Source organism: Aspergillus sydowii (genome assembly GCF_001890705.1).
Source record: "Aspergillus sydowii CBS 593.65 unplaced genomic scaffold ASPSYscaffold_3, whole genome shotgun sequence".
Classification (NCBI taxonomy): Eukaryota; Fungi; Ascomycota; class Eurotiomycetes; order Eurotiales; family Aspergillaceae; genus Aspergillus; species Aspergillus sydowii.
This window is the reverse complement of record NW_024467861.1, coordinates 2,000,378-2,024,090: the sequence shown is the minus strand read 5'-3', so window position 1 is coordinate 2,024,090 and position 23,713 is coordinate 2,000,378. Positions and strand designations below refer to the sequence as shown.

Sequence of the window (23,713 nt, the reverse complement as noted above, 5' to 3'; positions counted from 1 at the left end):
TTTTTTATAATGATGATGCTAGGCCTCGCTAGCGTTTGAGAACCCGCCAGAAACGCCGTGGATATCAACAAATGATCGCCGGTCATTCTTTTTTTGGTAATGACTCAATAATTGACTAAGAAATCATAATAGGCGTTGTAAAAAAGGGTTTAAACGCCGTTGGGGTTCCTCTTCTTCATTAAAGCCCTTCTCTCACGGTCCTTGGCTGTTGTGCGAATAAACGTTAGTAACCATCTCCTCCGTATTTCGGGGTATGCGACTTACCTTCGTCAAAAACGAGGAACTCATGGAGGCCACTACCACCAGGAACCATGGGCAACACGGGCACCTTCTTGTCGGTAAACACCTCAAGTAGGGCGGGGCCATCGCTCTCAATCAGCCACTTCAGCTTGGTCTCCACATCTGCAGGCGAGACACAACGGTCGGCAGCAACACCCATAGACTCAGCAAGGCGCACAAAATCAGGGTTCTTCTGGTGTGTGTGAGAGTAGCGGTCTTCGTAGAAAAGGTTTTGCCATTGAGTAACCATGCCCTGCTCTTCGTTGTTCAAGAGGAGAACCTTGATGCCAATATTGAACTGGGCCGCAGTGGTGAGTTCGGTGAGGGTCATGTTGAAGGATGCATCGCCGTCAATGTCAATAACAAGGCAGTCGGGCCGGGCAACCTTCGCGCCAATGGCAGCGGGAAGACCGTAACCCATAGTACCAAGACCACCGGAGGTGATCATGGAGCGAGGTCGACGCCAGCGGAAGTGCTGGGCGGCCCACATTTGGTGCTGACCAACACCAGTTGTGATGATGGTACGGTCCTTCATATGAGCAGTCAAATCGCTGAGCTTTTCAATAAGAGCCTGGGGCTTAATGGCGCCCTCGGGGGTTTGCTTCTCATAGAGTGAGAGGGGGAACCGAGACTTCCAGTCATTGATCTGGGCAAACCACTCTGGACGCTCCGGAACAGCTTGGACAAGAGGCAGAAGGTGGCGGATGTTCTCCGCGCAGTCACCCTCAACAGCTTCATTGGCCTGAACCACCTTGTTGATGTTCTTGGGCATGATCTCAAAGTGGACGATACCACCACGGTTTTCCAAGGCGGCGAGCTTGGCCTGGGGAGCAAATTTGGCAATGCTGCCAGTCACACGATCGTCAAAACGGGCTCCAATGGCAATGATCAAGTCGGCTTCCTGCATGGCCAAGTTGGCATAGGCGGAACCGTGCATACCGAGCATGTGCAGTGCCTTGGGGTCGGTCTCATCAAATCCACCTAGACCTTGCAGGGTGGTGGTAACGGGAATGTTGGCCTTGTCGGAGAGCTCCTTCAGAAGCTTGGGGCCGTCAGGGTGAGCAAGGATACCCTGGCCGACGTAAAGAACGGGCTTCTTGGAAACGTTGACGAGACGAGCCACGCGGTTGATGGTGCCTTGGAGCTGCTTCTCGCTCAATTCCTTGGCTGCCATGGTCGCAGCGCTGGGGCGAGACGGAAGGGTGCTCTGCATCGGGATGGGTTTACGAAGAATACCAGCGGTGATATCTTTAGGCAGGTCAACGAGGACGGGACCAGGGCGACCGCTGGTTGCAATTTCGAAAGCCTCTTGAATGCGACGGGGAAGTTCGGCGACAGATTTGACCATAACGTTCCATTTGGTGCAGGCCCGAGAAATGCCAACGACATCGGCTTCCTGGAAAGAGTCGGTACCAATTGAGGTGGTAACGACCTGACCGCAGAAAACAACCATCGGGGTACCATCAGACAGGGCGTCTTGCATGGGGGTAATGACGTTGGTTGCACCGGGACCAGAAGTGACAAGGACGACTCCAGGGTTCCCGGAAGCTCGAGCATATCCCTCCGCCATGTGACCGGCACCTTGTTCATGTCGAGGGAGGACGAAGTCGAAATGCTTGGAGTTGTAGATTGCGTCAAAGACAGGAAGAATGGCACCTCCAGGGTAACCAACTGTTGAGGACTAGAGTCAATATACAATCCTTGCGTATTCAAGGAAACCGAGAAATGACTCACAAACATGCTTTACCCCCAGCCTAAGCATCATCTCGTGAAAGATCTCACCACCGCTAAGTCCGACGAATCTACCAGAAAAAAACATATTAGCTCAATTTCAACGGCTTTAGAGACCCATTGTTGGTGCCATACGAATCGTCGAGCTCGGCAACCTGTCGATTTTGAAGAGGTGAAACCTCATTGCGGCTAGGTTCTTGGTTAAAGGCAGGGCTGGGTTGAGGCCGAGTAGTTCTAAGATTACAATTAATGTCAATAAAATCTAATTACTAAAATACGGTTGTCGAGGGCGTGTAAAAGTCATGGGGATACTCACGATGCAGTAGCCGTAGCTGTACTCTGGTCGCGCTTCTGAGTCGAAAAGCGGTGGGGCGTCGTAACCGCAGAAGCAAATGTTCTTCTTCCAGAGGCAAGATATCTCTGGTAATGCAGAGTGCGCAGGGCACTTTTTGATGGTCTTAGAGGCATCATCGTTGCTGGGATGATTGCCAGGCCAGGCGGAGGGGAGAAATGGGAAGCTTAAGGAAAAATGAGTCGTCCGCAGGAGTGAGTAACAAAGTCCCTTAAAGCCGGCGGAGGAATTGGACTGGCCGCTGAAGACTCACTCGACGACGCTCCCCGACTCGGCGGCCGTTCAGCCGGCCTAGCTGTATTTGGGTTAGTTTAACATTGGTCAAATAATGTGTGGTTGCTAATTGGCTCCCGCATCGCCACCGCTCCGATCATCGGCTTCATTTTCAAGCCTGAATTTCTGGCACCCGTCCAACACCGACTGAGTACCTAGGCTAGTTCACATGGTTGAATCCTTGTTATCATCTAGCGCATGTTCATCATCTTAACACTTCAGATATGCGCCATCGTATGGTCTGATGGCTGGTCTGATGGCTCAAGTTACCGTGTTCAGAGCACCGATCCTTAGTTCATGTTCTATCCATGGATAGGCTGCAGCGGACCACATCCATTCTTCCCCAGCCACACAAATCACCCGTGAGAGTGCGAGTACGGTGAAGGCTCATGGAGTATGTTGGAGGTTCAAGCCTCTTGTTTGTAGTTGGAGATGTTCAAGGATGTATACTGTATACAAAACAGGAGTTCAAGTACTCACTGTAAGTACGTACGGGGTAATATGCAGACCATTGTGTGATCGCGTGGTGGGTTTCGACCCCAAGTATATAAGCCAAACAGCTGCGTGGGATCGGGTAATTATCACCCGCTTGGTTTAGGCTTGATCAATCATCAGTCAGATCCAGCTGGAAAAGATCTCTGACCGGGATCAATTGTGCCGAAGCGAGTCGGGAAGATGCGACTCGGACCGCGAATAACCTTCGGTGAAGGGCAGCATGGCCGGAGTCGTACTACGGTAGCAGGCTAGCAGCGCTCCATCCCATCGCAGCCTCCAGAGGGTCCCCGCAATCAGGATAATTTTAATTACTCCGTTAAACACGGTAAATTCCCCCCGGAACCCCTCGATGAGGTCACAGGAACACTACTTTTCCTTCTCTCTTCCCTCCACGTTGTTCTCTTCTTCTCTGTTTTACTTCTGGGATTCCCTTCTGCTTTAGTTACAACTCTACCCAGGGAGCTCAACCTCATATTACCCCGCCATGGCCACCCCGCAGGAACTTGTCCCTCAGACCGAATCTATCGCTGAGGTCTATGCCACCGACGATGCCTCTGCTACAACTGCCTCTCCGGAGCACCTGAAGCGCTTCAACGGCCTAGTCTCCCAGTTCAACAAGGTCTACAGCCACCGGCCCGATTTCGTCGCGCGAAGCCCTGGTCGCGTGAACATCATTGGAGAGCACATTGACTACAACCTATACGACGTCCTTCCCACAGCCGTGAGTGTCGACGTGATCATTGCCGTCAAGGTCGTCCCTTCTGCTGGCTCGGAATCCACCGTAAAAATCGCCAATGTTGTGCCGGACAAGTTCCCTTCTCGGGAGTTCACTGTACCCAAGGACACGGACGTGGAAATCGACCCCAAGAAGCATGAGTGGGTGAATTACTTCAAGGCTGGACTTGTCGGTGCGCTCAAGGTTCTGCGCAAGGGTGGTTCCTTTGCCCCGGCTAGTATGGAGGTGCTTGTGGACGGAAATGTGCCTCCTGGTGGTGGTATCTCCAGCAGCGCGGCTTTCGTATGCTCTAGTGCGCTGGCTGTTATGAAGGCCAACAGCCACGATGTGTCCAAGCAGGATTTGCTTGATCTAGCTGTCGTCTCTGAGCGTGCCGTTGGTGTATACTCTGGAGGGTAAGTCACTCAGCTTTCGCCTCCTATGGAATCCTATCAACTAACCCACCTACGCGAACAGCATGGACCAAGCTGCTTCCATCTTCTCTCGCCGCGGATACCTCCTCTACACTCAGTTCTTCCCCAACTTCTCCGCGCAGCACGTCCCAATCCCCAAGGCCTCCGAAGAAATCACTTTCCTTATGGCCCAGAGTTTCGTCACCTCTAACAAAGCAGAGACAGCCCCCCGTCACTACAACCTCCGCGTTGCAGAATGTACACTGGCCGCCGTGGTTCTCGCCAAAGCTAACGGCGTCCACCTCCCCAAGGACAACAGCTCCCTCGGATACAGCCTACGTAACTTCCACAACGAGCTCATGCGGAAAGAAGGCCGCCTCGGCGACCCTCTCGAGTACCAAATCGACTCTGTGATCCAAGCCACTCTCGACCTCCTCACTCAGGAACAGGGCTACACACGCGAGGAAATCGCACAACTCCTATCAATCTCCGTCCCCGAACTCGAGTCCACATACCTCTCTTCCTTCCCCGTCCAAGCAGAACGCTTCCTCCTCCGCCAACGCGCCCTGCACTGCTTCAAGGAAGCCCGCCGTGTCCTAGACTTCAAGGCCTGCCTCGCAAACCACTCAACACTAGACGACAAGCGCATCCACTACCTCGGACAACTTCTCAACGAGTCGCAGGATTCGTGCCGTGAGGTCTACGAGTGCTCCGCTCCCCAGGTCGATGAGATCTGTGCCATTGCGCGCAAGACAGGGACGTGGGGGAGTCGGTTGACAGGAGCCGGGTGGGGAGGATGTACAGTTCATATGCTGCCACAGTCAAAGGTTGAGGCTGTGACGAAGGCGCTGAAGGAAGGCTATTATCTGAAGCATTTCCCCGATATCAGTGAGGAGAAGCTGAAGGAGGCGATGGTTATTTCCAAGCCATCTAATGGGTCGTTTATGTATGTCTCCGCTCCGCTAACAAGAATCTTGAATAAGCCTGAGAGCAGTACTAATTTGTCTGCAGGATTACGGGAGCGGCGATTTCAGAGGTTGAACTTTGAGTATAACAAAATGATGAGAATGGATATGATAAGGGTATTATATTTGACTTGCTATGTAGTCTCAATAATATGAGGATCCAACGTTGTCTATCCAGTTATTACTAACCCTGACCGCAGTGTCTCTCGGTACATTGTACCTAATATCTATACACAAAGATATGTGTATAGATGCTTTTCGGATTTTTAGACGACATCCTAGTCGTATGTTTGTGCTTTGGCCGAGAATTGCAGCATAAACGGCAGTCCCTTGCGCAGCCCATTTGTTGCTACTTCTGGCCAGCGAACGGAAAATCGCGCCGTGATCTGGCATAGGCTCCATAGTCCGTATCTTTCCAAGATGAGGCCGGCGCGTGGACTTCTTGACCTGGGTGCTGGTGGAGGTTTCCTAGAACGAGCGGGTATACACCCGCGATGCACCGCTAGTATATCGATCTTTCAGAGAAATTAATGGCAAGGAGTTTATGACTTCTGCTTAGCAGCGGCCTTCCCAAAGAAGTCACTCATCTTCTTCATTCCGCTTGTGTTGACCTTTTTCAATTCCCTAACGCCCCTCGACTCGGCAGCCTTCTTTTTCTTCTCTTCCTCTTCTAACCGGCGTTTCTTTTCCGCACGCGACTCTGCGGCATCATCATCCTCGGCATTGCGCTTGCGGCTGAAGTCCCCGAGTGATCGGGAAGCCAGTGCTTCGGCGCGAAGGTCGGCGAGGTGCTTGAGGTGGTCGTTTAGTGGTTTAAAATCAATCGGAGTTTCCGGCGCTGATATTAGTTCGTCAAGTTTGGTACAGAGGTCTGAGTTGATGTAAGACGATTTGAGGAAATTCAAAGCGGTGGAGAGTCTTTGAAGGCGGACTATTGGTTCCGGGCAGATTTGTTGCTCTGGGAGTTCTTCTTCGGCGGGCGCCGGGGTCGTCTCGCTTGCGGGTGTCGCAGAATCTGAGGTTGCGCTGGCTGATGTATCCGTAGTTGTTGCCGTAGATTGCGTGTCCTTGTTTTCTTGGGATTCACCTTCGTTCTCGTCCTCTTTAGGCGTTGTTGAAGACTTGGCGACGTCGGTCCTTGTAACAGCCACTAAAGGCGCTGCTAAAACCTGCTTGACGAATCGCTCCTCTAAGCTTTTGGGCAGACCCTGTGCAGCCATTCGCTCCGCTTTTGCGACTAATTCCTGGAGGAGTTTGGTTTCGTTCACTCGGAACATATTCTCGTCGCCTGCTTCCACGGAATCACATACAGCCTCTACTCGGCGGAGCAGTGTATCTCTATAGGTAGCATTATACAGGATGTACCTTAGATGTTTGGGTAATTCTTGAGAGTCGATAATATCGTCCAATGGCTGAAACAGTCTTTTCCCTTCATTTGACGAGCGAGAAGAACAGAGGAGGGGAATCGCAAAAAAAAGAATGTCAATTGGTGTGGCGACTAGTAGCTCTGCCGTCTTAGAGATCGTTCCCTGGGACTTCTGGTCTTTACCCTCACTGGTATAGAGGATACTCCGTGGGAATTGCGACGCAACAACGGTGAATTCGTACACTCCAAGGTTCGGACAAAAGAAGTAGCGGGTAAGAACGCCTGACCGTGGGTTAGGTAGCGTGAAGAATCTGGCGTCCGGACTGGCAGAAGAAGGGAGAATGAGAGTTTTGCTGGGTTTCACGGTGGTCTCCGCAGGTTGAGGCTGGGATTGTTGGTCGGAAGAGGACGATTGTTTCGTAGGAGGGGCGGATCGAGTTCGCATTTTGGGGAGGTCTCGAAAATTGACACTTACAGCTGTTGGTGTTCAACTATTAAAGACGTCAAGTGTTTTAATGAATGGTTGCTATCGGCATGGGGATGATAGTCAGGGCGACGCGTCTCCTTCGTTTCGGCGTGACGCGCGCGCGTCTGCGGCAGATCAACTGCCAAGCCTTCATCACCTTAATTCATCATATTGATTGCTGCATTTGCCCAACTTTCGAAATTATTATAAGTGCGGACAGGAGACAAAGCCTTTGTGCGTTGACCCGACCTCGACTGACCGTAACCCTTCCGGTATCATTGTCCCTGCCGGAGAGGAAGTCACTCCTTCGTTTACGCGACTTCCCACGCCGTCCTTTCCCCGCAATCCCTGTTGATCTGGATATGGCGAAGACGCCATTAAGTCCCCGAATAAAAGGAGGAAACGAATAGTGACAGGATCACAATTGTGCCGCCGTTCTGCTGTATTTATTTTATAATAGGAAGTGGAGGTTTGTAGGGCCGCCAGTGAGTTGCGGACCCCGAAAGGATTGACAAGGTTGACTAACAATGGGATCATCATTTAGTGGTTGAGACCTCGTGGCCGCCGAAATCCCCAAGGGAGGCCCTTCTCAGCTCACCTAGCGGTCGACGGCGATATGAAGAGATGCAACGCCGTCGGGATAATCTAGCATCACCCTTGAAACATGCAACTACAACGCCAAACCTTCGGGCAACGACGAAAGCGACACAACTGTTGAGGGATGGATTGGACGATGGCGAAGGCGAAGATGAGGATACGGAAGAGGATGAAGAAACTTTGCAGCTAAAACTAGCTGCCATTGAAGCACGGCTCAAGCTGAAGCAGCTACAGAAGGGTCGGGGGAAAACAGGCACTCCAAACCCAGACCGCCATGCGAATGTGGACGCACTACATAGGCCTACGTCGGCTGTGAGCTTTTCGTCGCGTGACCAGGATCAGCCTGCCCAAAGTAGGGCCTCGCGTGAGCCAAGTAGCCGGGAGCGCTCCGACGATGTCCAAGTACCGATGTCACCAACCCGGCGTCTTGCACCGCCTTTGGAGCCCACATCCCCCGGGAGGTATAGGCTTGGTATCGACAAAGGTCTTAAGGGTAGTGACGTGTCACTGAGACGCCCACCAAGCTCGAAAGGGTCCGATGCGCGATCCAATAGCAGACTCGGTAGCCGTGATGGGCCAATAACCCATCCGCGAAATACGTTGGTACCCCAGTCACATTCGTTTGACGAGCCGCGAAGTAAAAGCTTCAGCGAGCGAATGGCCGAAGGCCGTGCGGCAGAGAAAACTCGTAGGGAACGAGATGCACGAGCCGAGAGGATAAAAGCTGGCCGGAGCTCAGCATTCCAATACGACAAAAGTGAGATGGAAGCGTTCAAGACAGCTGCTGCGGAAAGGCGGCCTGAATCTCCTTCTAAGATTCTGACAAGGCACGGGCGAACTGATAGCTTTAGTCGAGAAGATGTTATGAGGTCGGTCAACAATCTCAAGCCCTCCCTCAAGAGAAGCCAGACGACTCCCACTCTGCGAAGGGGCGAAGAAACCGAGCCGAAATCATTTCTACATCGACGAGGCCAAAAGTCAGAGGCGCAGTCATTTTCCTCCCAGCCTGGGGGCTCACGACAAAACAGCTTTACAGACGATGCTTCTAACGAAACCGAGAGGGCGTTGGAAAAGGCGCCTGATGCATCAAAATTCGAGCCGTTTTCTTCACTTCACCTTTCAAATCGTATCCTGCCACACTCATTTTTGAATCGGACACTTGACGATAAAAAGGCTCTTCGCATACCAGATCTCCTTCGGATGATCAAAGGCGCACCATTTGAGTTGCCAGACGATATCGACGGAGATTACGTCGTATTTGGCATAGTAGCCTCGAAATCCGATCCGAAGCAAGTGAAAGAGTCTAGGAATGTCACTGCCCAAGCTGCTGATCCATTGGATGATGGATTGAACAACAGAAATCAGTACATGGTTATCACTCTCACCGACTTGAAATGGACAATCGACCTGTTCCTATTTGATACTGCCTTCCCACGGTATTACAGGCTCTCGGAAGGGACTGTGATCGCGATTCTAAATCCTACGATACTTCCACCGCCTAAAGACAAGATAGATACCAACCGGTTTAGTCTCTGCATATCTTCTTCCGATGACAAGGTCCTCGAGGTTGGGTCTGCACGGGATATCGGGTACTGCAAAGCTGTCAGGAAAGATGGTAGAACCTGCCAGGCCTGGGTAGATGGCCGAAAAACTGAATTCTGCGACTTTCACGTTGACCTCCAAGTGCGTCGCGCACAAGCAGGCCGGATGGGGGTGAACGGCGGAACAGGCATGTTTGGCCCTGGAGGTCGCTCTGGATCACGCACCGGGTTTTACGGTGGACCCAAGCGATCCACGCAAAAGGCCCCTGGGGGGCTACTTCGGGCAGATGGCGCAAAGTATGACCGTGAGACCCAGTCCTTATACTACGTGGCACCGGGCTTCAAGCCACGAAACAATACTGGGAATTCCTTCCAGCATCTGCGCCCTGGTCAGTCGGCAGCTAGCCTCATTGACGCTGACGTCGACGACCCATTCATCGCGGCCGGTAAGATGGGTCGCGGCATGGAAAACAAGGAAGAACGCTTCCGTCGCCGTCTCGTGGAACAGCAACGGGAAAGAGAGATCACACAGAAGATCACCTCATCCCGTGCTGGTGGTGTCGCTGGGGAATATCTCAGAGCCCAGAATAACGAAAATACTCCAACAACCAACAAGGCTGTATCTCGATCAGGTCTCCAGCATACGAGAGCGGACTCCAGCGACCCAACAGTACCGTCGACCTCATTGGCTGGCGACAAGCCACTCAGTATGAGTTTCAAACGAGCAGAAGCGGTGAGGCTGAGCCCTAAGAAGCGTGCACACGACGGCGACAGGCCGCACGGAAGCGGTGTTAAGAAGACGCGCTTCATAACCTCCAAAGGCATCAAAGAGGCTGGAAGGGACAGTCTGGGAGGCAATCCTGATGTCATACTGCAAACGGATGATTTCGATGACGACGACGAACTCGAGATTGTTTAGCCCACGATCTATCTCCATGTGCCAATTCATCATCCTGAATTGAGAGCAAAAGCATTTTTATACTGCCGCACAACGATACCCATCACACGCGAAACAGTTCTCTTATACTATGTATAAATCAACAAATATCAATCATACTCACCTTCGACCACAATCCTTTTCCTTGCTCGTTAACGCCTTTGGACTGAACGCTAGTCTCTCGATAAATGACTGATTGAGTGCACGGCCCATGTAAAAAGAAGTTGGATATCAGGTATTTGCATACCGTGACAGTCCTTGAGAGAATGAGCAAACAAAAAGAACAGAGACAACTACTTTACGCTTACGCTGTTATGAACTCAAATGGTCTCTTCCATCCAAAAAGAAAGGAGCATAATTGTTGGAGTTACTGATAGTTATGTTTGTTGATGGTTGCATCTGTTTCCTCCTGCGCCTTTGCATCATTATATTCTACGCATCATTATATTCTACTGTTATCCGCTAGTTTCCGCTTGGATTTATTGCATTGAAGCGTCTAGCTGCGCTGTGGAGTGTCTCTGGTAGACCCCATCTGAACAATCGAAGTTTATGTCATTTCACCATTCTCTGGTCGTAGAGAGAGGCACCTGGTGAAAGTCCTTGATCGTAAATGTCCACAGCTACCTAGCTACCTACACTGAGGGCTAGTCAGAAACAGACAGTGTGGGCCCTGTCTACCAGCGCGGCTAGGTATGTCTACGAGTCGATCTTCAGCCCGTCTATGTCGGGGTATTTCATTGTTCATAGACAACCTACTTCGTCTTCCACGCTCACTTATCTAGCACTTAGGCAATTAGTCTCTTTTCTCATTCTTCAAGCAGCAACGTTCGATTCACTTCTTACTGCACTTCCCATCGCCTGCCATGATCAATCCTCGAGACAGGTTCTACTTCGAGGGTCAGTGTCATTTCAGTCCCAGCGATGACCCCACAACCCCAGCTTTCTACGACGTTTGGGACTGGTATGGGCTGCAAGTGGTCAACTTCAGGGGCACCGCTAAAGTATTTTCGCTCGACGAGGACCTGGAGAAGGAAAGTCAGCGAGGTTCAAGATATGGATATACCTCAATGCGTCAAAGTGGGATTTGTTTACATTGCCGGACCTCCCAACACCGCCAGACTACAGTGTGCATTTCAAACACAGAACAACAATGGATGGAGAAAAGAAATTGGCAGCCCATATGACGGCAAGAACCCCCTCCTCAACCTAGTATGCGCTGGAAAAGCCCCCATGGCTGCAGGATGGGACGTCAACCTTCTTTTCATGGAAATTAAACAACATACAGATATCAAAATGATTGATATTCTGAGTATGCAAATGGGCTCAAATAACTGCTGGGATAAACCATGTTTTACCTACCCGCAAGGCCGCTCGCTACACAAGTGGATTGTGGGTTGGTAGATTCCTCCGCGTCGTGACCTATCATGGAGTCATGTCCGGTGAAGCCAGTGGCAGGGTTGAGCAGCTTTGTGGGAGGGTTGCAGGGGCAGAGAATTTCGAAGGGAATGCGAGGCCGGGGGGTTTACGTGCGCATCGTTATCTGAAGGAGGACTACGAGTGGATCAAGAATACTCATAACTGTGCCCGGCATAATTTATGAAGTGGTGAAAAGAAGTACTTTGGATATAATGAATAGAACATTATATTGGCAACTTATTCAGTCGACTCATTCACCACCAAGTCTGGCATGAGGTTATTCTGTGGTTCATTCACAAATAGCATCCAGATAATTAGGCCGATGGTGGCCTCCCATCCCCAACAGGAATACTGGCATTATAATTGCCGAAACAGGCCTCCTGGTACGCTGCCTGTTTGGTAAGTTCAGGAATCTCCTCGAGGAAGCTCTTCAAAGGACAGAACCCATTAACGGAGCCATCGCAAGCTGAGAGACCGTCCAATGGAAGGGGAGCATTGTTCAGCACAAACCGGATGTACTGCTGCGGATCAGACTCGGAAGAAAGATCCGGATTCTTGTACATCTGCGCCTGGAGATCATGGAGCGAAATGTCCTTAGGGCAGGTCCAGACCTCGGAAACCAGACGGGCTCCAAAGGGAGTTAACTCGTTCAGTTTGAAGTGGCGCTCAGGGGCATGTGAGATGGTGGAAGGCATGCCCTCTGGGCTATACTTGAAGTAGTCCAGGCCCAGCGCTGCGAGAACGGAGACGATGACGTCGTCGTGTGACATGTCCATGAAGAGAGGCTGGTTGAGTGGAAAGGTATCTTTGTTACCATCGTACGTGGAGTTGATGCTGCTCTCGCTGGTGTCTATCAGTTTATTCTGCAACCGCGCCGCCAGCTCCTGCACATAACCAATACCCTGCGCACGACCGCTGGGAGAACCGAAGCCGTACATATCGTAGAATTGGAGGTCTAGGAAGTACTCAAAGTCGCGCCACTCTTGTTCCGTAAAAAGAGTGCAGAAGGATGAGCCGCCTAGCGTGGCGTACTCGTACGGACACATATTGAACATGCCGAGCAATTCTAGCGCAGCCGTTTGTTTGTCCCTCGAGAAGAAATCACCCGGTAGGTAGGCAGCGAAGCGTTGAGCGGCATCCTTGACCATTGCCGGGAGGAATTCAGCAGCTCTGGCTTCACCCTCGTCTAAGCCCTTTTCACACGCATCGGTTGGCGAGAGAGTATTGTTGAAGCCGTCCTTCTCGGGGGTGAGGACGAGGTCATACTGCGCATACGAGTTGTTGCCCCCAGTGTTGGCGAAGAAGCCACTTGACCACCAGCGTGCACTCTCCAGAATGCGAGGATAATCGGTGGTGCGAAACTTGGGCTTCGGACGAGGCGTACCATCCGGGAACACATTCAACTTCGCATCCCAGTTCGCCTCGCCCGCAGAGGCCCCATACAGCAACCGGCCATACTGGCTCCAGAATCTCGCACCAGAGGCTGCCTCAGTCGCAGCGCCACTGGGGAGCAGGTCCTCCAAGCCTAGCAAGTAATCCCAGTCGTTTAAGAAGGCAAGCGGGCCAGTACCGATTTTGGTATGCGGGTGTTTCTTCGAGGCATTCTTCAGCGCAGATGCAAACAGCTCCATTGAGTTTCCGTCCAGTGTATAGTCCGTCGGATATCGCTGCGCATGTCGGTGCAGGATGTGCACCTGGGACAGCTCGCACCCTTCAGGGGAGCCATTTGGTATGCTGAAGTCTGGTGCATCTGCGTATGGACTGAGGTTTCCCCAGCTTTTCATCATGTCGAAGCCAGACGGATAGTAGGTTCCTGTTGGAGCGGCGGGTGTTGAGCTTGAACTGGGAACCGCAGAAGTGCCAGATGCACCAGGCATGGCGGCACTGCCTCCCGCAAGGGAGAGCAGTGCGATTGCAGATGCAGACAGAGTTACTGGGGCCATTGGGAAATAAAAGGGCTTGGATGGGGGGGTGAAGGCAAGCTGCTGCTCATATAGAACTGTGGATTGGATTGGCTTTAGACTATATATATTGTGCACGCGGTGGCTCCCTTGCGTTTTTGGCGAATTTCGGAGCCTCGGGCTGGTAGCCCTGTTGATGTCTGCTCTGTACGATCAACGGTGAATTCCGTAGACGTGTCAGCGCGACGTGCCCACATGGACGAAGCACTTACTTCGTTAGACAGCGGGGTATATCTGATAGTGATGTCCATTGGGCGAAAACATCCAGGGTTGTTGTGTTGTTGCATTGAAGTGCACGCCGTCGGGTGTAACACTGTAAATGAGCGATCGGCATTCCGCAGCAACAGCAGGTCAGCCTCCAATTAATGAGAGTCAAGTTAATCCTCTTCGGGCAGGCAAAATGCTTCACCTGTCGATTTGGGTTGAGATCCGCAGCGCGTGGTTTATTTTTCTGACGCCGGCGTAGACTAGTACCACGCTTCTCCAAAGCTTAGGCCGTGGCGAAGCGAGGTGCGGATGTGTGGATCTGCGGGTGTTTTTGGGGAAACATGAAAAAAGTGTACAGAGTAGAATGCTAATAAGGCTGCTGTATGGACATTTTATCATTGTTTGGTTGTCTACCTAATAACATGACGCGCGATGGAATAAGCAACTCGGAAACAACAATCAACATAGCATGGTCCAGTGGTTCCTGTTCCTGTTCCTGTTCCATTCCATTCCCGTTCCCGTTCCAGCTCCAATTTCAATTTCAATTTCGCTCGAGCTCCAAATAAACAATGCACTCCCTGGACTAACCGAATAAACACAAAGTGAACTGAATGTGGCTGGATGCATTAAGGAGTAGTGGTAACCGAAGAGAACAAATGGCATCCTAAGGAAGAAGAATAAAAGTGAGACAAGTCGTAAGTTTCCGAACTCCGCAATGGTATCACAAAAATATAAACTCTGTAACAACGTCATGATAATCGAGGGTATAGTTGTGGGATCACGATGAAGAAACCGCAGATCGATTGCCCCGGGTTTTCTTGGGGGCGGGCCCACTAGGGCTGCCAACAGTATCTGCGTCACGTTTTTTGGCCTTGGACGCTGCAACAGGAGGGGTCTGCTTCTTTCGCAGCCAACCGTCGAACGGACTGATATGTTTCTTCTTGGCTTCAGACGCCGTTGGGGTCTCACCAATTTCCAGTTCGCGTTTAGCCCGAGATCGCAAAGATCGCATCGAAGCTCCAGGTGACGCAGGAGTTTCAACGTTAGAATTTGCGGGCGGGGTGGTTTGCTGTTGTTGCGGGTGAACGTCGGCAACGTGATCCAGATCCTCTGCAGAATCAGCGTCGTCAAGAACATGATCCTCAATATCGGTAGCTGCTTCCTCGTCTGCGTCGTCGTTCTCCTGCGCTAAGCCTCCACGGGTGCTGGGGAATAGTACACGGGGCTTGATCGATGAGCGAGTCAAAGGTCGATTGTTCTCTAAAACGGCCGAGTCCAGTAGATCAGGCCGAGAAGAAAGTAATCCCAGGTCGTCATCATCTTCTCCCTCCTCATCGCTACAAACATCGTCGCTGAACTTGCGGAACATTTTCTTGCCTCGACTGCGAATTTGTTAGAGATGGAAGCATACTTCTGAGTTTCGGGGGTTACCTACAAGACGTAGACCATACCATCCTCACGCTTGAGAGCCTCATCGACTTCTTTGTCGCGGCTTCCGGCCTTGCGCCGAGACAAGCGAGGCTTTGTGCTGGCGGATGGTTTTTGATAGAACGGGTTTTCTTCGCTTGCATCGACTTCGGGGATTCGATCACGGGAATCGGTATATATTTGGATCGAATCACCCTGGGAAGGATCGTCGGTGAAACTGTCTAATGAAAAGCCTGTCTGCTTCTTCTTCTTCCTTTGACCTGATTGCGTGGGGAATAACACCCGTGCTGTTGAGCCCACATTATCAACGACCTTTTTTCGTGGTGTTTTAGCCGGCGTGGGAAGCATTCCTTCTGTAATTGTCGACCTGAAAAGGCGGGAGGCTTGAGATGGACCAGGTTTGGTGGTGTTGATTGAGTCGGTATCATCGAGTTGTGTTGCAGTGTTCCGGCCCGACATCTTCTTCCGAGGGCTCACTGGTGACCCAGGAGGTGAGAGGGTTTCAGTTTCAGCTGTCTTTTGCTTCCTTGTGCTCCACGAGGTACCACGTCCCTGGGAAACAGGAAAGGAGGGCGGCGGAGTTGCACGGGATTCTGTGGAAGCGCGCTGACTAGCTAGACGGGCCGAGTGACGAGTAGAAAAAGGCTCGTATTGGTCGTATCCAGGGCCATGTCGAGGGGTCGGGGGAGTTCTCAAGAACGACGGAGGTGGTGGAGTAGTCGCCATTGTGAAATGAGAGCAATTTGCGCAGAATTGGTTCGCAGGTTCGGTTCACCGTTGTCGACACCACATAGAAAGCGAAAGCGAGATTCAAGAAGCCGATTGTCGCGATCTTTACAGGAAATGAAAGCTGTTGAAGGTCTCGACACGTCTTGGGGGATCAAGGGGAGGCCGACGCGATTACACCAAAGCCTACCGTGGATGGTACCCAATTTCTATGCCCAACGTTGTTACGGGGGACAAGCGAAGCGCAGAGAGTGAATAGTCCAAATATCACCAAAGACAGATTGATAGAGATGGGAATGGGCGATAAGCGATGGAAGAAAAGAAGAAGGGGGAGAATGGAGATGCAGAAGGGCAGTAACAAAGAAGTGGGTGAGGAAGTCGGAATGCAGAGAATCACCAGCCACACAATTAATTACCCGCCAGCTCAGTCCAGCCTCGCCCTGTGCATCCACTGGAATGCCCCACTACAACTAGCCTCAACTTTGCATTATCAGTCGATTTTATACCCCTCTTGTTGATTTACGCCTTATCCACTGTTTGTTTACACTCAAGTCACACACCTGCACATATAGTCATCTCAAAAATGTCTCCTTATAGCGCCGCCGAGGAGATGGACCGTCTCCAGCTCTCAGATGAAGACACCGAAGACCTCTGGGACTCGCCGTCAAAACGAGGAAAGAAGAAAACCAACCAGGCTCCGATTAAGCATGAGAGTTCCCCGCCAGCAGCAGCCCAGTCCGACCTTGATGAGGGAACACTTTTCGACCGTCAAGAGGCCCGAGAAGCTGCCCTCCGAAATGAATTACAATCTGTGCGCAATATAAACCATGTCATCGAGAGTCTGCTGGGCAGTCTCGATCGGGCAAAGGGCAATATGGACGTACGTCAATTTAGGTATTCTTTTCCAGGTAAACAGTCAACTGACAGTAACCTAGAATGTCTCACGAACTGTCAACTCCGCTTCTACCCTTCTCAACACCTGGACGCGCATACTATCCCAAACGGAGCATAACCAGCGACTCATACTGAACCCCAACTGGCAAGGTGCGACTCAAGACGCAGCCGACATTGAGAACGAGGAATACCTAAGGCAGCAAGCCGCAGAGCGGCGGGAAAGGGAGCTCCAGGAACAAAGAGAAGCGGCAGCACGAAAAGCTGAGGAGGACGGGAGAAAAAGGGCACAGTCAACAACCACCAGGGGCACGCGGGTCGTTTCCAGGGGACGAGCTCGGGGCGGACTGGGAAGAACACCCAGTGTTTCCTACTCAGGGACCAGCACAAGCGGGTCAAGGACCACGACAACAACATCTGGCACAAAATCATCTACAGCAACTACAAGGAGACCGGTCAGTGGGATTGCGCGGGGTTCGGGGGTGACGCGTGGTCGGGGTAAGCAATAAACAGGAGAAATCTACGGACGGATAGGCTTTTCCCATGCACATTAATAGAATTATTTTTTTTTTTTTTCTTCGAAGCGGGATGATACCCAGGCAGCTCATTGTTAGGAGGAAATTGATTCTAAAAGTGAAGGTTCGTAGTGGTAACCAAGTTAATAACAATGAAGCATTCCTGCCTCAGGCGCCAAGCCACCACCGCCTGACGCGGTTCCCCGATAAGCAACTTGTATACGATCGCAGGCTACGACGACACAAGCCCACACAATAATCCTCACATCGCCGCACAATGAACTTCGCCCCCTATCAGGACGAATCGCCCGAGGTAGAGCGCGCGCTCTCTCCCACCCTCGAGAACCGCACCAAGTCCCCCGTCGCTCGATCGCCTCTCAATTCTCCCCCGATCCCAGGGCTCACTTCCGCCGGCGGACTCTCACCTCCAAGCCAATTCGCAGGAACCGGCCACATAAACACTAGCGGACATGGGAATACGGGGTATGGATATGGAGATGTGGAGGGCGGGAGGTGGAACCTAGGGGCATTTGAGACGAGTCTGCCCATTCGGATGGACGTTGAAGCTATGCTGGCATACCTGCTTCTTCCTCCGGCTGGTGGAGTTTTCCTACTTTTGCTAGAACACAAAAGTGACTACGTTCGGTATGTGCTATGATATGTCTTTCATTAAGTTTTGCTGACTTGCTTGGCTTTTAGGTTTCACGCATGGCAATCAAGCATGCTGTTTACTGCCATTTTTGTAAGTTGCACTGCAATTTTCCTTCTAGACATTATTCTCATGTGCTACAGATAATCCACCTTATATTCTCATGGTCCAGTTTTCTATCATGGATGCTGTTTATTTGCGACATTGGGTTGATCGGATTTCTCAGTCTGAAAGCCTACCGCGATGGTAAGATCCAGGATATTAAATACTTGCATATTAGAAGCTCATAAGAATACAGTCGATACCCTCGAACACTTTGAAGTTCCTATCTTTGGTCGGCTTGCAAACTCATTTGTCGACAACGAATAAACAGCAGGTAGTATATCCGTTGTTTTCCTAATTTTGTCATATGCCAGACGACCTCTGCCTTGCCGTGGCACTATTCCATGTAATGGCACACTGTATAGTTAATTTGTGCAACGCTCTCCTTGTTGAACACCTGTGTTACCAGTGCGAGCGTTTCTTTTTAAGATTTGACCTGTATGATGCTCAATAGCGTGCCCTAATGGATTATGTCTTGTATGTATTTAGATTCCGGGGGATTGTACAAGATTCACAGATAATATTGAATATTATTAGCGCTTTATATTGATGTTTATTTACCACATGAAACATTCTCTTCCTTTGTCCCCATTCCTTCCTTTGTCCCACACAAAGCAGAGTTGCAGCTGTAGCATCCCATTCAAAGCATCTCATTCAGAGCAGTGACTCGCGGCACCAGCAACAATGGCATTAACTCTTCAAGTCAGATCTCATCTGCCTCTTATTGTCCTTCATTTTGTGTCTGTCTCAATGGCATCTAGTAATTGCCAACTCAACCCGAAGTTACCACGCCTTCCTGTTTTGGCTCTTTATCATGTCTTTACCCTTCATCAATTCAGACACTCTAGATATTGATTTTGAGACAACTCAACACAAAGGTCATGCACCTTTCTCTATAACAATGGACACCATCCCCGGGTCTATCTCAGCTCGTCATTGAGAACATACCTACCTACCTACCTATTCAGCCAACAAGGGACTCAATCCCCTTCGAATTAGACTTCAAACCCCAAACAAGAAAGCAAAATGTGCAACGTTCAGCGCGTTACCAACAGCTGCCGCCACATCAACGACCATGTCCTGATGACCTGCCATGCCGCAAACAAGGCGGTAGCCCAGCAAGCAGCTAACCCTCGAGCCCCGGCCAAAGACAACGAAAGCGACGTAATCCAGCGTTCGGGCTTTGACGCGAGAACCAATCCATACTGCAAGGCCAAGGCTCCCAAGGACTTGAAATCGCCCAAGGGGTTCCAGTGCATGGTCCCTGGGTGTGGGAGGGCTGATTAATGAAACGAGCCGATTGAGAACTCGCTCCCACTCATTGACGAGGAGCGTTTGATTGGTGAACCGGGCAAAGGACCTGCGCACGCGGCCATGAAGCCTAGAATACCATTTTTTCCGATATCCAGTAAGTTGAATTTGAGACCAGCGTGAAGGCTTCGGAATCTCAACTGACTCTGACCTCTTTCCTTCCTCTAGGAGTCTGTCTCATTGGCCGGTGCTATGAATACCGTACCTATGTATCTATCGTCGTGACTCCCTGACTACCCATCTATGTAGATAAGGAAGAGCATTCGCGATAAATACATAGCAACGCATTACTCTGGGGAGAATGACGATGAGCGTACTATGTGATGAAGTTAGAGCTAACGTAGCGGGTTGTGCACCCTCCCATGGTTGGGCTCGGGCGGGACTTAGGGCTCGGTGAGCCAGACTCAAAGCATCTTCGCCGTATTCTGACCTTCAAGACCCCTAAGGAGATGAACAAACTAGATTACATTTCCTTGACTATTTATTTTGCTACGACTTATACCTTATGGGCTTTCTTGAGCAAGATAACTCTGTCGAACCGGTTCAGCTGAATGTTTCAGTTTGTGGAGGGGAAGCATAAGTGTCATTCTGAAGGGCATTATCACGGGCCAAGCACATAATAAAGAAATTTAAAACAATTCAAAGATCAAAACCTGCGATAAAAAGGATCAAAAAGAAAAGACAAAGAAACATTATTACCGGAAACGACAGACATACTCATGGCATAGGAGTCAATAAAAGCGAGCGTCGCCAAGGATGGTCAAAATCGGGGAAGGAAAAAAGGGGTAATGAAAAAGAAAAAGAATTAGGCAAAAAAAGGCGTATACATCAAGGTATCTACATCATGAACACATAAAAGGCAAAGAAAAGGAATCCCGTCGTAATTGGCCGTGAGATTGTTCATCACATGGCTGGCCCACATTGAGATAGTCGAGTATAGATGGAAAGATTATAGTAGATCGTGACTCTGACCTAGATAATCTGGAGGTAGTTACTTGGCACCAACCCTGTTCTCATGCGGGTTGTGGTAACTTCAGCTTCCCACCAGCCGTCATCCTGGAGTCTGATCACGGAGAGGACGTCGCCCTTTGCGAAACCAAGTTCTTCGGGGATGGCTGCGGTATAGCTGTATAGTGCGCGGGCTAGAGTACGTTAGTGATGTGAATTATATGACGTAAATTGGTTTGGTTGGTTGATACATACCGAAGTGTAAAATTGGACGGCCATCACGGCTAAATTGTCTTCCGGGATCCGCAACTGCCATGGATCTGCCCCTAGACCGACTGCGCTGGCTTGCACCGTCATAGTATGACATCGGTCTCCTAGGTTCTCTCTGCGGAGAGCCGTAGCCATCACCACTGCCACCGTACATGTCAGGCTGAGAAAGCTGCAGCTCCATGCCTCCGGCGCTGGACGGGCGAGCCTGCTGTTTGAACTGCGGCTGAGGGGATACGGCTCGAGGCATTGAGCTCTGCGACGATCGCTGGGCATACTCGTTGGGGGAAGCGCCTCCAGGGGAAGCGGCCGCAGTTGGGGAGGGGGCAGCAGCGCTGAAGGATCCTCGTTTTGCAAAGTCATGCGGGGAGTATGGCCCGTCACTGGGGCGCTGGGGCGGGGTGGAAACTCCTGGCGACTGGCTGTAGCGGCTCTTCACGCTGTTCGATTGATAATTACTTGGGTTCGGGCTCGCAGCTCGGCTGTATTGGCTCATGCGCGATCCCGCACGAGGGCTTGGTTGCGGTTGGGGGCTTGCACTCCGCCTAGGTGCAGGTGCCGGTGATTTGGCACGAGGGACTTCCTGTGACTGCCTAGGGCTGCGGGTCGACATTGAAGTAGGGTTCGCCTTGCCTCGGAGCACGTTCTGCGTCTGACCTGTGTACTTTTGTGTGGTTTGTTGCATTTGTTTGGAAGTGAAAGCCGGCTGAGGAGCTCCGAGCCGCTTTACCGATGGATCGTTATATGCCGGGGGAGGAGCGGCCACCGAATTCGCGCTGTAGTTTGACGTGGGTGCTGATGGAACAGGCGTAGCGATGCCATGGTATCTATCAGCAGAGACCCGGGTTGCCGACTGCTTCCCACCGCCAGCGCCTTTCAGGTCTGCCAAAGCACGTGCAATAGGGTCGGGGTCATCTCCTTCTTTTGCCGGCTGTGCTCCCTTCTGGGGTTTATTTTTATCTGGAGAAGCAACATCAAACACATTGTTTCCGACATTCAATTGGAAGTTAGCCCGTGGATCAACCGGCTCGGGGCTAGCAGATCGCTTAATATCATCCATCGGCTGCGGAACCTGGATCTGTTGCGGCTGCGGAGGCTTCTGAGGTGTTGGGGCTTTAATAGGACTGCTCTGCTTGGAGGGGGAATCCCAAGTTCTCCGAGTAGGTGGCTGGGAAGAACCCGAGTTACGGTCCTTGTCATGGCGGCTCTTGCGTCGGAAAGGGCTGTTGCTGAAGAATTTCTTCTTCGGGGACGGCTGCGGCTCTCCTCCACCCCCTATTCCTGGAAGGGCCACGCCATTTGTAGGCTTCGTCGGCTTCGTCGGCGATTGTCTGGCACTGGTAGGCTCTTGACTAGATACCGAGGTTGCGTTAGAGACTTCACTCTGGGAGTCTCGGCTGGATGGCCGGTAGCCACTGGCAGTTCCTGAACTGCGTTCGGATGGAGGACCAGTTCGGCAAAACATTGTCATACCATCCGTCGGATACGCGTTGTGCGGTATAGCTGCAATTTCGCCGTGCTGGTTCGGGTCGTAGTTCGGTGGGAGATGGCCACCCCGGCGAAGATCCAGCGGATGGGGCTGCTGCTGCTGCTGCTGCTGCTGTGCATGCTGTGCATGCTGTGCCGGCTGCGCTGGTGGTGCTGGTTGTGCTGGCTGTTGCATCGGTGGCTGTATCGGCTTTTGAGGGGTGACCGTAGCTTCTCTGCTTGATGGTGTGGAAGGTCCATTCTGAGCCGGATACGTCGGTTCAGGCTCTGCATCGTGATGGGATTCGTACGTCGATGGTTGTGGAGAAGAGCTTCGGAACGCTGGGTTGATGGTGCGCTGGAACTGGGCCACAGAGTATCCTTCCTCTTCGGATATGTCGGAGCTGGCATCGTTTACGTCTCCCCGAGAGAAGTTGATGAACTTGGGGGCATCGGGGATTTCCTGGCCCGTGCCCCTTTCCTTGATGAAGTAGACGATATCTTTCTCGACTTCACAATTCTCGAGCGAAAGACGAATCCTCTCGCAAGCCTAAACACGGTGAGCTATGATACAATACCATTTTTTCGAGTCCAAACCCAGATTTATGAAGGATTTACTTACAGCATCGTCACTCACGCACACTGTAGAGGCAACGTTGGCGTAAGTCCAGAGGCTGCTCTTTGTAAAATCGATGCGCTCTTCTTCAAGGTCTTGAAATTTCTAGGGGCTTGTTAACTTTCCATACCAGGGGAGGTGGTTTGCGAGCAGACGTACATCGCAAGCGGACTTCCATTCCTTATTCCAGCGAACAGTCGTATCTGCGAGGACTTTGACTGCGGCATCGTATTCACTGCTACTAGACGCAAGCTGGATTTGAGTCTTCTCAAGCTTCGCTTTGTTCTTTCGCTCTTCCTGTCCCATCACCATGTGGCCCTGCGCGAGATAACCTTTTATCCTCAAGCAGTCCTGCTCGTATCGATCCCGTGTCTGGTCCTGTTAGTCCACTGAATGTTTTAATATCCTGATGGCCGTTATTTACCTTATTCACTGTCTGGGTTTGCTGCATTTTGGTTTTGTGAATGCGCTCAATCCCATTTTGAATGATCTTTCTTCGCTCCTTGTTTCCCCCTGCAAAGGCAAGCAGGGGCTCTTCTAGCTCTCGTTTCATCTGTCCGGCGATTGCGGCATGGGCTTTTGCAATGGCCTCGGTCTCTCCTCGCACAGTATCAAACGATGCTCGAAGCGAGCCCGACTCGTTGGCTCCAAGGGGCTTGCGGCATAGTGTGAGCAGCTTGCGGGCGTATTCATCCTCAATTGCGGCGCGGACTAGTAGCTGTTAGAAGAGCACTCGGACAAGCAGGACCCTAGATCACGGCGACGAACTATTGTAAAAGGTCTTCAATTCATCGCACGACGTCTTCGCAGCGTGCATACGCTCCAGCATGGGCGTAACGCCAGCATCGTCCTTTCCCCAAAAGTTATTCGCAACTGCATCGTCACCGTTAGCCCGTCTGCACCTGGTGGTCAACCGTGGAAGGGGCCTTACAAGAGAGGGCCACCGTGGGCCCATCCGCAACAGTACCCGGCATAGTAATTATGATGTGTTGATTTTGTCGAGCTTTGGCCAGCCTTTGCTCATTTAACGATCGTGAGACAGGACGGGTCAGCCCGGGATATAGAAGAGCATACGCTAA

At 51.3% G+C, this 23,713-nt stretch overlaps 10 protein-coding genes across 10 annotated transcripts; 5 read left to right on the top strand and 5 right to left on the bottom strand.

The window, feature by feature from the left end:
- Positions 1-149: 149 nt before the first annotated feature.
- On the bottom strand, positions 150-2,481 carry ASPSYDRAFT_147153 (acetolactate synthase catalytic subunit; the record flags this gene model as incomplete). The annotated part of the gene is made up of 5 exons (XM_040841686.1): positions 150-205; positions 265-1,950; positions 2,014-2,081; positions 2,116-2,244; positions 2,327-2,481. 5 exons carry the CDS (start codon positions 2,479-2,481, stop codon positions 150-152), a joined length of 2,094 nt encoding a protein of 697 aa, XP_040704885.1.
- A 943-nt stretch (positions 2,482-3,424) lies between these two features.
- On the top strand, positions 3,425-5,572 carry ASPSYDRAFT_787862 (galactokinase galE). Its single transcript, XM_040850974.1, has 2 exons — positions 3,425-4,261; positions 4,323-5,572. Exons 1-2 carry the CDS (start codon positions 3,615-3,617, stop codon positions 5,377-5,379), a joined length of 1,704 nt encoding a protein of 567 aa, XP_040704884.1. The 5' UTR covers positions 3,425-3,614; the 3' UTR covers positions 5,380-5,572.
- A 193-nt stretch (positions 5,573-5,765) lies between these two features.
- ASPSYDRAFT_147784 (uncharacterized protein) lies at positions 5,766-7,034 on the bottom strand (the record flags this gene model as incomplete). Its single annotated transcript, XM_040841752.1, has 1 exon — positions 5,766-7,034. One exon carries the CDS (start codon positions 7,032-7,034, stop codon positions 5,766-5,768), a length of 1,269 nt encoding a protein of 422 aa, XP_040704883.1.
- Positions 7,035-7,679: 645 nt separating this feature from the next.
- ASPSYDRAFT_87632 (Mcm10/DnaG-type zinc finger protein) lies at positions 7,680-10,112 on the top strand (the record flags this gene model as incomplete). Its single annotated transcript, XM_040851876.1, has 1 exon — positions 7,680-10,112. One exon carries the CDS (start codon positions 7,680-7,682, stop codon positions 10,110-10,112), a length of 2,433 nt encoding a protein of 810 aa, XP_040704882.1.
- A 440-nt stretch (positions 10,113-10,552) lies between these two features.
- Positions 10,553-11,587, top strand: ASPSYDRAFT_787746 (uncharacterized protein). The gene has a single exon (XM_040850972.1). The coding sequence runs from the start codon at positions 10,994-10,996 to the stop codon at positions 11,312-11,314; it is 321 nt and encodes a 106-aa protein (XP_040704881.1). The 5' UTR covers positions 10,553-10,993; the 3' UTR covers positions 11,315-11,587.
- Positions 11,588-11,640: 53 nt separating this feature from the next.
- Positions 11,641-13,870, bottom strand: ASPSYDRAFT_42929 (histidine phosphatase family protein). The gene has a single exon (XM_040846562.1). It carries the CDS (start codon positions 13,487-13,489, stop codon positions 11,861-11,863), a length of 1,629 nt encoding a protein of 542 aa, XP_040704880.1. The 5' UTR covers positions 13,490-13,870; the 3' UTR covers positions 11,641-11,860.
- Positions 13,871-14,070: 200 nt separating this feature from the next.
- On the bottom strand, positions 14,071-16,243 carry ASPSYDRAFT_42928 (uncharacterized protein). Its single transcript, XM_040846561.1, has 2 exons — positions 15,150-16,243; positions 14,071-15,096 (listed from the first exon to the last, which is right to left on the bottom strand). Exons 1-2 carry the CDS (start codon positions 15,866-15,868, stop codon positions 14,493-14,495), a joined length of 1,323 nt encoding a protein of 440 aa, XP_040704879.1. The 5' UTR covers positions 15,869-16,243; the 3' UTR covers positions 14,071-14,492.
- Positions 16,244-16,451: 208 nt separating this feature from the next.
- ASPSYDRAFT_87629 (DASH complex subunit DUO1) lies at positions 16,452-17,268 on the top strand (the record flags this gene model as incomplete). Its single annotated transcript, XM_040851875.1, has 2 exons — positions 16,452-16,748; positions 16,804-17,268. The coding sequence occupies 2 exons, from the start codon at positions 16,452-16,454 to the stop codon at positions 17,266-17,268; spliced, it is 762 nt and encodes a 253-aa protein (XP_040704878.1).
- Positions 17,269-17,551: 283 nt separating this feature from the next.
- Positions 17,552-18,292, top strand: ASPSYDRAFT_87628 (DUF4870 domain-containing protein; the record flags this gene model as incomplete). Its single annotated transcript, XM_040851874.1, has 4 exons — positions 17,552-17,919; positions 17,974-18,016; positions 18,067-18,169; positions 18,222-18,292. The coding sequence occupies 4 exons, from the start codon at positions 17,552-17,554 to the stop codon at positions 18,290-18,292; spliced, it is 585 nt and encodes a 194-aa protein (XP_040704877.1).
- A 2,016-nt stretch (positions 18,293-20,308) lies between these two features.
- ASPSYDRAFT_146925 (formin-binding protein HOF1) lies at positions 20,309-23,608 on the bottom strand (the record flags this gene model as incomplete). The annotated part of the gene is made up of 7 exons (XM_040841664.1): positions 20,309-20,478; positions 20,540-22,568; positions 22,641-22,739; positions 22,794-23,006; positions 23,059-23,345; positions 23,403-23,507; positions 23,566-23,608. 7 exons carry the CDS (start codon positions 23,606-23,608, stop codon positions 20,309-20,311), a joined length of 2,946 nt encoding a protein of 981 aa, XP_040704876.1.
- Between the last annotated feature and the right edge of the window lie 105 nt (positions 23,609-23,713).

What these genes read in the sequence shown, in the direction of transcription:
- ASPSYDRAFT_787862 (XM_040850974.1), top strand. Translation starts at nt 3,615, where the DNA reads ATGGCCACCCCGCAGGAACTTGTCCCTCAGACCGAATCTATCGCTGAG. An exon ending in GTTGGTGTATACTCTGGAGG is followed by an intron (nt 4,262 to 4,322) that starts GTAAGTCACTCA and finishes CTACGCGAACAG; the next exon opens with CATGGACCAAGCTGCTTCCA.
- ASPSYDRAFT_787746 (XM_040850972.1), top strand. Translation starts at nt 10,994, where the DNA reads ATGATCAATCCTCGAGACAGGTTCTACTTCGAGGGTCAGTGTCATTTC.
- ASPSYDRAFT_42929 (XM_040846562.1), bottom strand. Translation starts at nt 13,489, where the DNA reads ATGGCCCCAGTAACTCTGTCTGCATCTGCAATCGCACTGCTCTCCCTT.
- ASPSYDRAFT_42928 (XM_040846561.1), bottom strand. Translation starts at nt 15,868, where the DNA reads ATGGCGACTACTCCACCACCTCCGTCGTTCTTGAGAACTCCCCCGACC. An exon ending in GATGGTATGGTCTACGTCTT is followed by an intron (nt 15,097 to 15,149) that starts GTAGGTAACCCC and finishes ACAAATTCGCAG; the next exon opens with TCGAGGCAAGAAAATGTTCC.